At 45.1% G+C, this 15,119-nt stretch overlaps 1 protein-coding gene across 1 annotated transcript in view; it reads left to right on the top strand.

Annotated features, from left to right (window-relative positions):
• The window catches only part of LOC106749126 (tyrosine-protein kinase PR2), an 18,575-nt gene extending 3,767 nt beyond the window's left edge, over positions 1-14,808 (top strand). The window contains exons 4-9 of the mRNA XM_014628265.1: positions 740-979; positions 1,079-1,200; positions 1,591-1,821; positions 3,436-5,559; positions 8,782-9,392; positions 9,696-14,808. Coding sequence (XP_014483751.1) covers positions 740-979; positions 1,079-1,200; positions 1,591-1,821; positions 3,436-5,559; positions 8,782-9,392; positions 9,696-10,659 — 4,292 coding nt within the window. The 3' untranslated portion in view covers positions 10,660-14,808. The remainder of the gene's footprint in view (positions 1-739; positions 980-1,078; positions 1,201-1,590; positions 1,822-3,435; positions 5,560-8,781; positions 9,393-9,695) is intronic.
• Positions 14,809-15,119: the final 311 nt, after the last annotated feature.

Here is a 15,119-nt window from a genome sequence, read left to right as displayed (position 1 = left end):
CCCCCCCCCCTAAGGAAATATTTAACTTGTCCAATTGTTGCTTGTGTGGGGGAAGGTGTTGTATCTTGGACATTGTTGTATTTAGAACAATGTTCAATTTTTCTGTCGTTTGTTACTCAAAACGATGAAATCGCTCGTTTGAATGTTTATTATGTTATTAAAGTTTATTAGCTTTCTAATTTATTTTGGTGTTATTTAAAATCAATTATTTTTTATGTTGACTATACGTCCTACGTACAACGACTTACAACTGTCCATGTTTCATCATCCCTGTTGTGCCTGGGACAGGATACCACTTTGTTTTTAATTGTTTTAAGACGCGTGAAAAATTATATCTTTTATTTGGTAAGAAATATATTTTGTTAGTGAATAGTTATAGCAAAGTAATCCAATTATGAGAAATCAAGTAAATATCTCATTTAATTTGTAAAAATAGGAAACCAAAGAAATGTCCAAGATACATCACCTTCCCCTACTTGTCCAACAAAGATGAATATCTTCTTCAAACTTAACGTACGAAATTACCTTCTTCAAAAAGAAGTGAAAAAAGATAGTTGGCCGAGACTGCCGTGTCTCTCGATATCAAATTGATACCATTTGTCCACGATGGAATGGAACAAGTTCTCCGGGTGTAGCCGGGTCAAAGCACAAGTCGGATGTCGCGGTTACGTTTGATCTTCGATAATGAGTTTCTCGTCGCGTCGCTTTGAGAATGACGCGATCTCGTGTGGTTATTTAGAGAGCTTATGGTCCGACACGAGTTCGGAGATATGCCATGTGACCGCGGCGGGCAACGTGAGCAAGCAATCTATGACGACCAATATGGGCAGCAGCACCGACACTCTCGGGGCTGACCACGAGTACCACGAGATCAGCGACGAGGAGAACCAAGACAGTCCGTTGAGATTCGACAAGGCGTTGAATTTCGACTTCGGTCCGAGTCTTCTGGCGGAGATGGATCAGATGTTCAGATCACTAGGTAAAAAGCGAGAAGATGCGAGATATTCCGCTTTGTGCCTCTTGCCTTGGTTATCGAGATAACATTCGTGTGACCCGCTATTGTGCCTTCTTTTCGCAGGCTCTTCTCCCCCACCACCGCCGCCCGGTCATCCTTTACCTACTGAACACGAATCGAGCAACGCGAGAAACGAACTGCGGGAAATACAGGCGAAACAATGCAGCAAGAAGAAACAAGCCACCGTGAGTCCAATAAATGTACAGTAATCTTTCTTTATTTATGAGTTTATGCGTTATCTCCACAATATTGCGTTTCTGTTATTTATTATTTGCGGCTCTTTAGATGTTATTTTTATTTATACTTATACGACACGTGTGTTTATATAATATATGTATATATATATCTCTCAAAAGCTGAGAGATGAAGTCGCTTCGATTTACAATCGATGATTCGCGAAGGCGAACATCACGCACACCGTTATTGAGTATCTATCGCGGTGTGCGTTCGGTGCGAGACCAAGTCTCTCTCCGCGACCGGTGCATTTGTTCGCGAAGAAAAAGTAGAAAGAAAGAGAAAGACCGCGGGAATGTGTTCTTCTTGACGGAGACGGTAAACGTTTCTCTTGTATTTAGGTGAAGCCTATCTCAGCCGCCGATCAGAAAACTCTCTACTCAGCCATTGCTATGGCACAGGAATTGACAGCACGTTCCATGACAGATCTCGAACATCCACCGGAGTCTCCCCGAACACCTGCCAGTCCTTCAAGACGCAGAAAATTCTCTTTTAAGTTGCCACATCAACACAGTCCTAAACCAGACAGACGACACTTTTCCGAAGAAGCTGCCAGTATACCTGACATACAGGTACATCAAACGGTTGTTTTGTTTCATCGCCGAGTTATGCAAACGAGTTCACACGTGAGATTAAAAGACCAACGACAAAGGAAGACGCGTTGACACCGAAAAATGACGTTCTCGCGTTCGCATTTGCATGACGCGATCGAAAATTCTCGTGCAATTCGTAAGGTCGTCGGAAGATTTGTGGAATTTCTCGCTGACTCGAGAGCTTGGGGGGCAATGATATGCTAACCGATACTAACTTCGCATGCGCGAGCAAAAGACTAGAGGAGGATTCTGAATGATCGGTGAAATTTAGCGTTCTTTCTCGCAACTTGCGAGTTTATCTCTCAGTACGTTATCATAGAGGTGTGCGAATCGCTCGAATTCGAATCCCGAGACACACACTTGCTTTGATGATAAACCAATTGTAATTTTTGACGGAAAACCATTCGGGGTTGGTTCACCCTTTTATTTTGAGATCGACCACATTCACGATGTGATTTATTATTTTGTATTAAAAATTCTGTATTTTGTATTAAAAAAATCAATAAGCGATTCAAGCGACCGTCACCCGTAAATTTGGCTTTTAACGTCTTTTCCATTGTATATGACTTGAGTGATATTTACTTGATCCAAGTAAAAAATTTACTAAGGAGTGTTGGATTAACTATATATTTACTTGAATCTAGCACTTTTTTCTGTGCGTACTTTATTATATTCAGATTATTGCATTCAGATTAGCATGTAATATAAATCTCGGAAGATTCGATCACACGCAGATGCTTGATTCGCACACCTCCAGCACGTTGTTTCCCCGAGTCGTCTAATAATAGAGACAGCTCTTCCTTTGTTCTCCTGAGTAACATCTAACACCGAAGCAATATGTTGGATCATACACACTTCTGTTACACTTCTTACATTCTCGAACATACGAGATCGCGGGAGGTTGCTTAGCGAGTCGAAAACCGTCGCGAAAATACGGGCGAGACGTAGTCACACGCAGGCCGTCACGATTCGGATTCCGACGAGGGGTAGGGGTTTGCGATAGAGATGAATGATACATGCACATGCTCCGACATATATCGTCTGAAAACGACTTTGGAAGCTGTTATGGAACAGAGTTAATTCCTGCTGCCACGTAAAGTGAAGAGTAGGTATTAAATATGTATATAAACAATCGTATCTACTACTAATTCACTCTGGGAGATCGATCGATTGTACCTGAAATTCGTCCGTTTTCAACCCCAGTGCTTATTCACTTACAACACGACTAATATCGACCTCCTTCCGACCCCCTTTCCCCCCTCTCTCTCTCTTTCTCGTTCACATTTTTTCATTTCTTTCTGTATTTTTGGTATTTTTGGTTCACTTATAATTTAACGTTTTCATCTTTAATTGCATCGCAAATCGAACTTTTCCGTTTGAATTTGGCGATAACTCTAAACGTCTCTCGCCGTCTGTAAAAAAAAAAAACTCTTCGTGTGCATATATATAATCTCTCCTTACTGATACCGACACACTTGCATCGATACCTCCGCATGTGCTTGATTTGGCGATACAAACCTGCTCGTTGTACTTGGTCGTTCGAACTGAAATTACCCGCATGCCGTCGCCTCGAATTCCCCCTTCCGCATGAAGTGGCTGTGCTCGAGTCTGCAGTCCCTCTCGTCCACGGTGTCCAGCATAGAATCCCTCGGTGCGCCGTCGACGTTGAAGCTACCCCTGTGGGACAAGGCGTCGGCGGAGTTCTGCTTCGCGAAGTCGCGCGAACTGCTGACGAAGCCGAGCGCCTGGGCTTCCTACATGGACATGGACTTCGACACGCACATATTGGACAACGCGGCGACTAAGCAGAACCTCGTCAAGTCGACCGAGTTCCTGGAGAACGGGAACCGGAAGAGCAACTGCGAGGCCGCGGCCGAGCTGGCGGACGGCAAGCTGAACATGCGCCACCATCAGAACGGCAAGATCTTCAATCTGGACAATCCAAACTTCGACTTCCCGCGCGAGGTGAAGCGGGTGTCCACCAGCTACGTGGAGCGCTACTTCGAGCAGCCCAAGTACTTCGACGACGAACCGATTCTGTCAGGATGCCCCGAGAAGATGTACTTCGGCGAGGAGAAGCTGGACAAGTTCGACAAGATCAATAACCTGGAGCAGCCCAACAGGTCGGCGTACTACTCGAACGTGCCCGAGCAGAGCTCGTCGGTCGTCGGCCGGCCCAGCCAGACGTTGCAGAACAAGCCGAGCAACTGCGAGCCCCAATTAAAGGACAATATCGCGCATTTTGAGGCGCGAGCCGACGATCATTTCGACATGCTGAAGGAGAAGGCGGCGGCGAACTTCGAGTCGCCCCGCAGCAAGCCGAACAAATTCGAGATTGTCCGGGACAAGGCTACGAACGTGGATCTCGGCACCCGGCCGAAGATCCCCGTCGCCTTCACCGAGTCCACCAAGATGAACATCGCGGAGTTCACGAAGAAGATCGACCTGTCGAAGTCGCGCGCGGCGAAGGTGTCCTTTGTGCCTAGAAACCCGAACCAGGACGCCAAGAGCGGCGTTTACGGCTCGTCGGACAGCATCAAGACGAACGTGAAGACCGGCGGCTCGGACAGCCCCAGGGGCAACATGGAAGCGATGAGGATAAACATACAGAGCTTCCGCAAGATCGAGCAGAATCAGAACGGCCACGAGGGCTTTCCGTTTGTCATCTCCAACAACCCTCTGTTCATCGCCGAGCCGGAGAAGAAGGAGTCTCCCATATACAGCAGCTCCGAGAGCCTGCGAGTGAACTTCCAGCGTCTCAGGCGGAAATCCGACGCCGAGGCCAGTCAAGTGGAACTCAACAGCAAGCTCTTGGCGGAAAAATACCAGCGCGAGGTGTCCGGCTTGGAGACCGTGAAGAGTTACTTGGACTCCAAGAAAGGCCAGGGTCTGAACCTCGGTCTGGGCAAGCTCACGCAGAACATGATCCAGCTGGGTAAGAACATCGCGCAGAACTCGAGGAACTTGGAGACCGGCACGTCCAAGTCGCTGGTGTCCAACATGAGGAACCTGGACTTGTCGGTGCCGCCGCAGACGCCGCCGTTGCGGAGCCTGAACATACCGATACAGAAGCCGAAGCACCTGGACCTCAACATACCGTTGCAGAGCCAGTCGCCGATGAACGCGAAGCTCAGCCTGATGCAGAAAACGGCGAACCCGCCGCCGACCAGCCCGACCATGCACCAGCACATCCTGGAGCCGCCTAAACTTTACCAGAACGACCCCAAAACGCGCAAAGAACTGCCGAAGCTGGACGTGCTTGGGCCGGAGAAGCTCGCCGCGAACGTCTACCGACACCGGACGTCGTCCTTGTCGGAGAATCGAAAGCCGCCGATGAAGAACGTACGCAGGTCCTTCCACCCCAGGAACGACTCCAGCGAAGATTCGGACTCGGTCTCGCACTCCGAGACCGATATCAGAAGCCGGCTGCGCTACAAGCGCAGGCACAAGCGAGTGCCGCACAGCCTGCGGCTGAACTTCAAGAACAAGCCGCCTTTCCTGCACCCGGACTCCGCCAAGGGGTTCTCCGCGGTCGAGCTGTGCGGCAAGTCGCCACCACCGTCGACCAGCTTCCTCAACTCGCTCTCACCGCCCTTCTCCTCCAGGCACAACCTGCTCTCTTGGCCGGAGAGCGCGCCGAGCTCCAGTCTGACTTTCACCAGCAACTCCGACCTCGACTCGGACACCAGCTCCGAGTACCCGGAGTTCACGAGCGACGTGTTGACCTTCCCACCTTCCCCTGCTCCATAAAGTCCGAATGCACCGATGTCATGGCTTCTCGAGGCCTCGATCGATCGATGAATGTGGCTTTTTTCTCTCTTTGTGTGTGTGTGTCAACGAGTCTGAGTTACGATCTTGTAATATGGTCGGAGAGATTGTTCTGTGACGAATGCATGCAGTATATTGACCCATTATAGATTCAACGTAGGTCTCCACATAACGTGGAACACCTCCGAAACGGCGAAACGTCCAAATTTGTGGCCGAAATTCTATTTGGCTGATTTCGGGATTATGGAAAACTGTTGATACATTTAAATTAATAGCTTAACGTTCGGTTTCAATAATATTCTTTGTAGGGATGAGATACCGAAGGAAAGAATTTTTTTATTTCTAAAAATTTTGAAATGACTCGCAAATCTGAATTCAGTGTGTAAAGATCTTTTGAAACACATAGTCGTACCTAAGAATCGGTTATGTTCAAGGTTTTTACCACAAATTTAAATGTTTCGCTTCACTGCACGACGCTCGGAATAATTTCGTTGAAATAATTCTTAATGTTATTAATGTTCTTTTATTTTCTATTTTTTTTCTATAAGAAATATTACCTTGTTCTACTAAGGATGGACCATAAAAATGAAATAGTATAATATATTGGCCACAAGAAACCGCAGAATCAAATTACATGTCAAACGGTTTTATCATACAGAATGTTACGTAACATACTGTACAGCCTCAAGGAGCATGTTTTTGATGTATTATAAATTGAGGTAAAAAATGTCCTATAAACATAAGTACAATTTAAAACGATTATCCATCTACAAATGTATAAAGTTTATAAATAATAGTACAATTTTTTGCAATATTTTTTTTAATAGAAAATAAGAAAGCATGAATATTACATAGATTATTCAAACTTACGTCCTTGGTTATATAAATATTTGTTGCCTTATTACTAAAGGAACTTCTTCCAAAAGTGGTTGCAATTCATCGTGTAAAAAATTGCCATACACTTTTCCTGTGAGACGTTCTTCAAAACAAAAAGGACCAATCAGCTTATCGTCAATCATATTACACCATACCATTGATTTACGAAAATCCACGCTGAAAATTAGTCTTTGAGGTGCCATGTTTTCTTTCTCTATTTTTTATTTTTAGTAGAAGAAAATATTACAAAACTGTGCTCTTACTTATAAACTTGAAGTACTTGTAGATGTGTAACTGATTTTGAATTCGACCTATGTTTATAGGACATTTTCTACTTCAATTTAGATCAGAAACATTCTCCTTAAGTTTGTATAATATATGTCATGTAACACTCGGTATATACTTATTATTACTATACGTGAAATATCGAATTATTAAGCAGGGCATTAAAGAGATTTTCAGATTTGTGTGGTTGGATAATTTTTAATGGGTTGAATGTGGTTATCAAGCCGTTATATCCTAACATACGGTGTTCATCACGCGTGTCCACTCAATCGGGGTATTCCGTGTTCCGAAATTTCAGTCGAGGTTTCTCATCGTAACGATAAGGCATATGTTAGAAATCACAGCGAGGTTCCACTCATTCCTCAGAATTCGAACGATTTCGTATCTGGAAGTACTCCTGATGAGATGTATAATTTTCGGTTATAACGGCTTGTGAGTGAACGGTATATATTAAACGAGGTATATATGAGGTATACTGATGATATATAAGGTGGATATACAATAATTCATCGAAAGAGGTGTTGTGCGAAGCAACAACAGTTTACATACGCTTAGCATGCTTGCATGTTGTACTAATCACCGGATAATATTAACGTATAATGGAACACTTTGGACGTATTTACACATTTATAGCAATTGTACACGTATTCGAGGAACCGATACAAAGTCCTGCGACGTACAAATCTGTCCGTTGCTAATAATACCAGTTTTTACTCAAGGAAGATTTATAGATACGATACACACTTGCACCTGCGTATTTTCGAATAGTTGCAGTACCTTCGATTAGATCAGAAGTTCTCAAACTGAGGTACGCGTATCATCAGTGGGTGCGCCAACCGCTCAATGTGTATCCTCTAATATATTTCTATCGTTATATATTATTAATATATTTGATATAGGTTGTATATATATTTTTTATTTATTATATAGGGTAGAGCATTTAAGGTGTTATGAGCTGTTATTCCTGAAAATATGCGTCACAGCGAAAAATATTTTCGACAAAAGTTATTTGACTCGAAGGAGGAAAAAAGATGAGAATATTAGTTTGACTTTGAATGGACGTAACACGATCATATCAATGTTATCGTGTGTTTCTTAACGGAATCGTATGGTTTCTTTAACATAAATCGATTTCCCTGTTCGTTCTGCACAAATTCAAGATAAATTGTAAAATATCCTGGAAAGTATTCATCTTTCGATGATCTTACCCTAATACTTTTATAAGCACAAAAGTGGTCATAAAGTGATCAGGAGAATCCATATATGTTACAAAAGCCATATAATTCCATTAGAAAAATTCATAATGATTTTGATACGGCCTTGATACGTCTATCCAAGGTCAAACTAATATCTTTGATCTAAAACATTTTTTGCTACGATGCGTACTTTTAAAGTAACCAGCTTGTAACACTTTAAATTACCCAACCCTGTATATATATTAATTTTACGAGTGATAACGTTCTATCTTAAATAATGTAAAATCTCAAAAAACGCGAAGATATATTAGTTTCTTCTGGTGAATGCAGAATATTTTCAATTGAACGGGCCTTTAAAGACTGTGGTCACACATACGCATACAAGGATAATTTACTTATCGAAGTTGGCGTGCGAAAATGTCGTGAAACGGTTTGAGAACGCTGAAGTAGATCACGTTCGTCGGTACGACAATAGGGCACCACGTCGGATGCAATTCTCCACCGCACCATAAAATACACTGCAACGATTGTCAGGTGTTGTCGTTGATCTGTTCAGTTGGACGTTTTGCTCGAGGTAGTTGTTGAATTGAAATACACGATATCTCGTATCGTGCGCATAGACAGAGCGAAAGACTGAGCGATAGCGGAGGGATGCGAGGGCGGAGCGAATGAGGAGAATGGAAATTGCGATGCGAGAGTCTGTTTGCCATTCACGTGTGTATCCATAGTTTCCGTCAGGCGCGTCATTTCTCTCATTTCTGTTTAATTTCGTTTCTTCTTCCCTCGTGTCTATCCCCTCCCGCGACTTGTTCAGGCCACCCTGTCGGAGGAAGCTAAGGAAGTGTACAACAGCTTGGTCGAGACGCCGACGATGGAGAGCGCCGGCGACACGAATCCTCTACGTATGCTGCGCTCGGGCCTGCCGATCGTGAGGCCTCGCATTCGCGGCAACAAGCACGCCACCCTGGGCCACTCGGTGGCGCAGTCGGAGGACGGCACCAACGAGCACGGCTTCCACTTCGAGATGCACCACAGCGGCGCCAGGACCTTGCCGAAGGTGCGGGCGCCCCCACCGCCGCACGCACCACCGCCGTTGCCACAGTCGCGCAGCCTCGAGAGGCACCATTCCGCCCAGGAGATCGAGAACAATCAAAATCAGAACAATGTCGACGAGAACCCGATACCCCTGCCGCCCCGAGACCGCTCCAAGCCGCTTCAGACCAAGTCCAGTTTGCCGCGGCATCAGAGGAAGCATCCGTTGATCATCCCCGGCGGTGGTGTCACCAGGACGCTGGCGAAGATGGCTGTGACCACGCCGCCCATCGAGGATCAGGTGGACGGGCATTTAGTTATGCCGAACGCCGGCTCGTCGGTCCCCAGCACTTCGTTGCAGGATAGTTATTCCACGGAAGCATCGGCCAACAGGTGAGTGATCGGTGGGATTTAGTAATAATGATGAGGTAAACGGTAATAAATGAAGTAACAAAGTGATAGAGATAATAGTGAAAATCGCCAACAGCAATTTCTAGTTTTGTAATTTGTCGTTCAATAATAATGAGAAGAAACATTCACAATTTCTATCAGTTTTAGTTACGCTTACAAATAAAGCTTACAACTTGACTGGCAGGCAATTTTAAGTTGCCGATCAGATCAATCAGAACTTAGTGAGAGTCACCCTCAGCCCTTCGCTGTTCAATTGATTCTAACACGAGCAACTGCAACTTCCAGCCCAGAAGAGTTTGAGCAGCGTATAGACTCCGAGCTGGCGGCGCTGGATTCCTTACCCGTCGAGGAGAACCGGCTACGACGGTGTAGCGTGATCTCGGAGGATCTGCTGGAGTTCTCGGAGAACCTGATCGACTGCGGCGACGCGTCGGAGCCACGGCCGAGCGTCCCGGAGAGCAACAACGACGGCCAATCGGGCAGCTCGTCGTCGAACATCGTGGCCGACAACCTGCGCAGGAAGATCAGCGTCGAGTCGAAGAGTTCCGTGAAGAGTGGCGCGTCGAAGGCGCAGGAGAACGCGGAACAGGCGGAGCCGAGCCGAAACCCGACGACGCCGCCGACCGGTAGTTCCGGTGGTAGAACGGAAGACTGGAGCAAAATCGACCCGTTGGCCGGCCATCACCCGATGGCTCCACCCGCGAGCGTCTCGCTGTTGTACCAATCCGGCCAGCTAGCAGGCTATCAAGCGGATCATCGCGCGGAGGGCGCGCCCGGCAAGCAGCCCGAGAGCAAGTGCGGGGAACCTCTGGTGGTGATCAGCTCGCACGACGACTTCCACCCGAAAACCTATCTCCTGGCGAACGAGACGAAGGCGACGAGTCGCACGAGCGATCTGTCGCGGCAGTCGGACCACGTCTCCTGCGAGGACCTCCTGGAGTTCGCCTGCGACGGGCCGAACACGCGTCGGACACGCGGGCCGCGCAACGGCGAGCAATCGGACGAGGTGCGGATCATGCTGAAGGTGCTGCACGAGCAATCGACGCCCGAGTCCTGCATCGCTGCGCTCAACGTCACCGAGTGGGACGTGCTGGCCGCGATCAAGCTGGAACGGCTGCAGGGTTTGCTGAAGAAGGAGAACAGCTTCGTGGGCCTCGAGGATTGCAAGGTGATGTTGAACCAATGCGGCGGCGACGTCGTCAAGGCGGCCGCGCTGCTGCGCACCACGGAGGACACCGCGGCAGTTTAGTGCGCTTCCCGTCCCGGGCTCGATTCTACTACGCTCGCGAGCGTTGCTGTGTCTCACATCGATGAGCGAGACCGCTCCTCCTCCTCCGTAGTCGATCGAACGCTGCGACTAGAGGAGAGACGATTTAACGCGAGCTCCGGAGCTTCTCAGCGAGCGGGAGAAACGACCGCGCGCACAACGGCCGGTTCGAGCCATATACAGTTTCTTTTTTTTTTTCTAGTTTTTTCTCCATATGCTTCCGTATAAATAGAAAGTTCTCTATTTGAGATGTTTCTCAATCCTCGACGTCGCGAAACGTTCTCGCCAAGATCTTTCGTACGTGTAGAAATGTTAGATGAATTTAACGGACGTTTATTTATATTGTTTCAGCGTTACGTAGGTACGAACGACGGTGTTTGATAATATGCTTTATGTTATCTAGTTGTGAGGGACTGCAAGATATTAGCTTACTTGGTAACACGCTCTTGAGATAGGAACAGCGGGAACGAACTACTAGCTCTTTATTTAATTTGCCGAGCAAGGTAACCCACAATCGATCATATCGTATCTCCTTTATCCATGAACGTGATGTGATAATTCGCACAATAAGAATTCGGAAGGTCCTTTCATTCATCGACGAGAGGGGGGGGGGGGCGTAGTCGAGTGTGTTTCGCGTTTTTTTTTCCATTTCTCTCGGTTTGGCGGCTCGAGTGATGCGCGAATGTTCGGCTATGACCGCGTGGACATTTTTACAGATCTGAAGCGACGCGTCTGCAAATGTGTTTACTATGATTTTTACGCTGTAAGATGTAGATCTTAACCTCGCGTATCCGCATGGCTTTGAGGAGGAGCACGTTGTTTCGTACACTTTGAAAGTAACATGCGATTAAGTGTGGTGTTTTTACGCGAGACAATCATTTTGCAACGTTTCGGAAACTAGTGCTCAATGGACGTCAATATCAAGCCAGTGAAGCTACGCATTAGCGAAAATAGGCAAATTCGCAAGAGAGATCTTAAGATTGCCGGCGCTTGCCGCGCGTTTTATTCGTTATTTCGTAATTGTAGTAAGCGGTAATCTGTCCGGTCCCAAAGATCTACTTCATTCGTTCGATATTCATATCTCTCGATGTTCACGAGTGAATACCCACGGAATCATCGCGTTCATCAAATTGTATATTTCCCGACTCACCTCCGGCTGTTTACGACGCTTTTTACGCGAGGATCCACGCGTGCGATCCGCGAAATAATATCGCGGTGGGTCCTGTCGATTAATCTAAGAACGCGAAAACCGAAATGTTACGTGGGCTCAGTAATAACAAGGTTCCAATTGACACTCGGAGAACCCTGTAAAGGACGGTTTTCAGATGTTATAACTTGTATACACTTGTTGGTATTTGCTAACTGTTTTAAGGGGAAAAAGAAAAAAGAGGCGAACTCGGCGACGCTCATTTTTGTCAATTAGAACCTTACCCACTCGATATTCACGGTGATATAAGTATTTGCATAAAAAATACCGTATGTGTCGTAAGCTTCGTTTAAATTTGACCAAGGTGTCACGCAAGGGAAAAACGGAAATGGTGAAATCTGCTCACACCACAGTATTTTATTACACTTTCAGATCTTAAGAGACGTGAAAAATGAAAGTTTCAGACGTGTGCGAAGTACTGTACCTCGTTGTATAAAAAGAAACGAAAGAGATATTCTTTGTAATTTAAGGTGATAGATTTGAATAAGCACCAAATATTTCGCGCATTCTATGTGTTCAGTAAGATTACTTTTACGGTCCGAGAAAAACGTGCGTATTACTATGTCGTATATGTTACCCGCCCATTCTCGCCGCGCGTTTTCGCGCCGAAACACGACCGACTGCCTCCGAGTTTTGATATCCGGTCCAATATCAGTGTCACATTTAATATAAATTAAAAATTATAAATTTGAGACGAGAGGCGGGTGGCCGGGGTTAGCCCGGAATGCGCGGCGAGAGCGCACACGGCGGGCCTGTATTTTTAAGTTATGACACGCGAAACGAGTTGTAAAACGTGACTGATGAGCGTGGGAAGCGAAAACGGTGGCTTTAAAGGGGCTACTCAAAGTCTGGTACAATAAGATAATCTTTTTCTACGGTCCGTAAGAAAAGGAAGGAACGAGAGCGCGTATCATTCTTCGTCGTAGATCCTTTAGGTTAGTTACACACGCAACAGAAGCAACAGGGAAGCAAGATGCAAAACTGACGACTGACCGTCGATGAAAGTGCATATCGCGTCTTTAAATCGATTATTCGTAGTCTGATACAGTTCCTGTTGAGTTACACTAACGCCGTAGTGATCTGTCGTCGGTCGAAGCGCGCGGGAGATAATTGTGCGACAAACGGGGGGCGAAGTTTAATCGGACGAATCGTGTCTTACCGGTATCGGATTTCGTTTAGTATGCATGTGCGTATGTATGTGTGCGTGTGTGTGCGTGTGTGTAATGTCTCGAAATTGCAAATATATATTTGCACATTTACATACGTATACGTTGAGCAAAATCGTGCTGCAGTATGCTTTCTTCTTATGCGCGCCGTGTATGCAGAGGTTTGCACAGAGCATCAAATTTCTGAAATTGACTCGGAGGTGCCTCTTCGTGTTGACGCTCGTTCTCAGCGTCAAAATAGGTCATGTGATCAAAGCTGCTGTTGAATAATGAAAAACTCGCGCGTGAAAAAAGGCGTAATCGAACGTTTAAAATGTTACGACGTCAGCCCCACATAGGTTTTGAGAATTGTGTCATTCCGAAATAAATATTATACGTGGGTGAGAATCTGTATATAGAAAAAATAATAGATCACGTAATGAGCGCCGTAAAATGTTTGATATAATAAAATTGGTAGTTTACGTTACGTGATGCTAAAAGATAAATAGAATTCAACTTCTTTTCTTTGATACTAGTGATCAAATTGATCACGTGACTTACGTTCAACGCTACAATGAGCGTCGCATGAATTGGCACTTTAAGGAAGTATTCTCATTTAGAGCGTTTCACTTGATAGGTGACTTTTTTCGAACGGAACTATGAGGCATACAATTCCGAAGTTTTGTATAAATATTTATTCGTGTTTTAACTATGTACTATAATTTCTACACATGATTATCTCCAATATTGGAAAAGTTATAAATAATTTTGTTACTGTTGAACGCGAAAAGTTGGTTGCCACGATTCCGAACGTTGTCGACTTTTGAAGTCGAAGCTGCCAAAATATTATTAAACTATAAACTTGTGGCTATCGCCATTATCACGATGAAGCCAATATCTTTAATATTTCGATTTTTAAGGACTATCAAAGCTCAAGAAATGGACAAAAAATCGATTTTTCTCCCTTAAATCGAGCCATTTTGTTAAAAATCCATTTTTATTCTACATCGTGTGGTAGGCAGCCACAAGTTTATAGTTGAATAATTTCTCACAGTTTTGATCGTAGAAGCCTACAGAGTCCGAAATCGTGGCAACCGTACATGCAAAACTTTCATTCAGCTCTGCACAAAATTATTTGTAACTTTATTAATATTGAGAATAATAATGCGTAGAAATTACCATACATAGTTAAAATATAGATAAATATTTGTACAAAATTTCAGAATTGTACGTCTTACTGTCTTTTTTCGAGAAAAAATTCCAAAAATCACCCACAAATCGACGTTTCAAAGTGAGAACACCCCCTTAAAGCTACTTCCACAAATCACGCAGTGCGCGATTGTAACGTACAAAATCATTGTTTCCGGATTATTATTTTCGTATTACAATTGCTGTGGGTGGGGTGAGGAAGGGGCGAGAGCGCGTGTTTGGCAAGCGCGTTCTCTCGTTCGCGTCGTTCAACGAAGCCAAATAGGAGCCGATGAAACCCGCCTGAGTAATTCTATGTTACTCACCGTCAGCCTCGTAGTAAGATAAGCGATCGTAAATAACGCGTGTGGTGCGCGTCCCCGCGGATGCGTTCGAGCAGCCAATGTACTTACGTGCGCGCCCGACCCGGCGCTGTTCTTTACGGGATATCATCGTGATTATGATTATTTATGCGAAATCTCTCTCAGTTGTGAGCCGTTTGACGAGGACACGCGCAAGGAGATAAGTGAGAATGTCAGGTTTCGAAAAAAAAAAAAGGATCGCATAACCCTGGGAATGATCATGGAAAAATAATAATAATAATGATAAGAGTAATCATAACACAATAATAATAACAATAATAACGACAACAATAATAATAATAATTAGGATTAAGCTCAAGCCATACCCATTTCTCTCATTGGGAAAAGAGAGAGAGAGAGAGAGAGGGGGGGGGAGAAGGAGGAAAGGAGGAAGGGAGGATGCATCGTAGAGATGCGTATGGCACAAGTGGCTGATAATTTTTTATGTACGCCGAATTTCCCGCTATACCTGAAATTACTTTCACGATAGAATCATTACGTCGCGTTGATGTATCTTGTTACTGACTCAAGTAATATTAC

Source organism: Dinoponera quadriceps, unplaced genomic scaffold (genome assembly GCF_001313825.1).
Source record: "Dinoponera quadriceps isolate SergipeBrazil2010 unplaced genomic scaffold, ASM131382v1 scaffold3024, whole genome shotgun sequence".
Taxonomy (NCBI): Eukaryota; Metazoa; Arthropoda; class Insecta; order Hymenoptera; family Formicidae; genus Dinoponera; species Dinoponera quadriceps.
The sequence above is the reverse complement of the archived record's forward strand: the minus strand, read 5'-3'. Positions and strand labels throughout refer to the sequence as shown.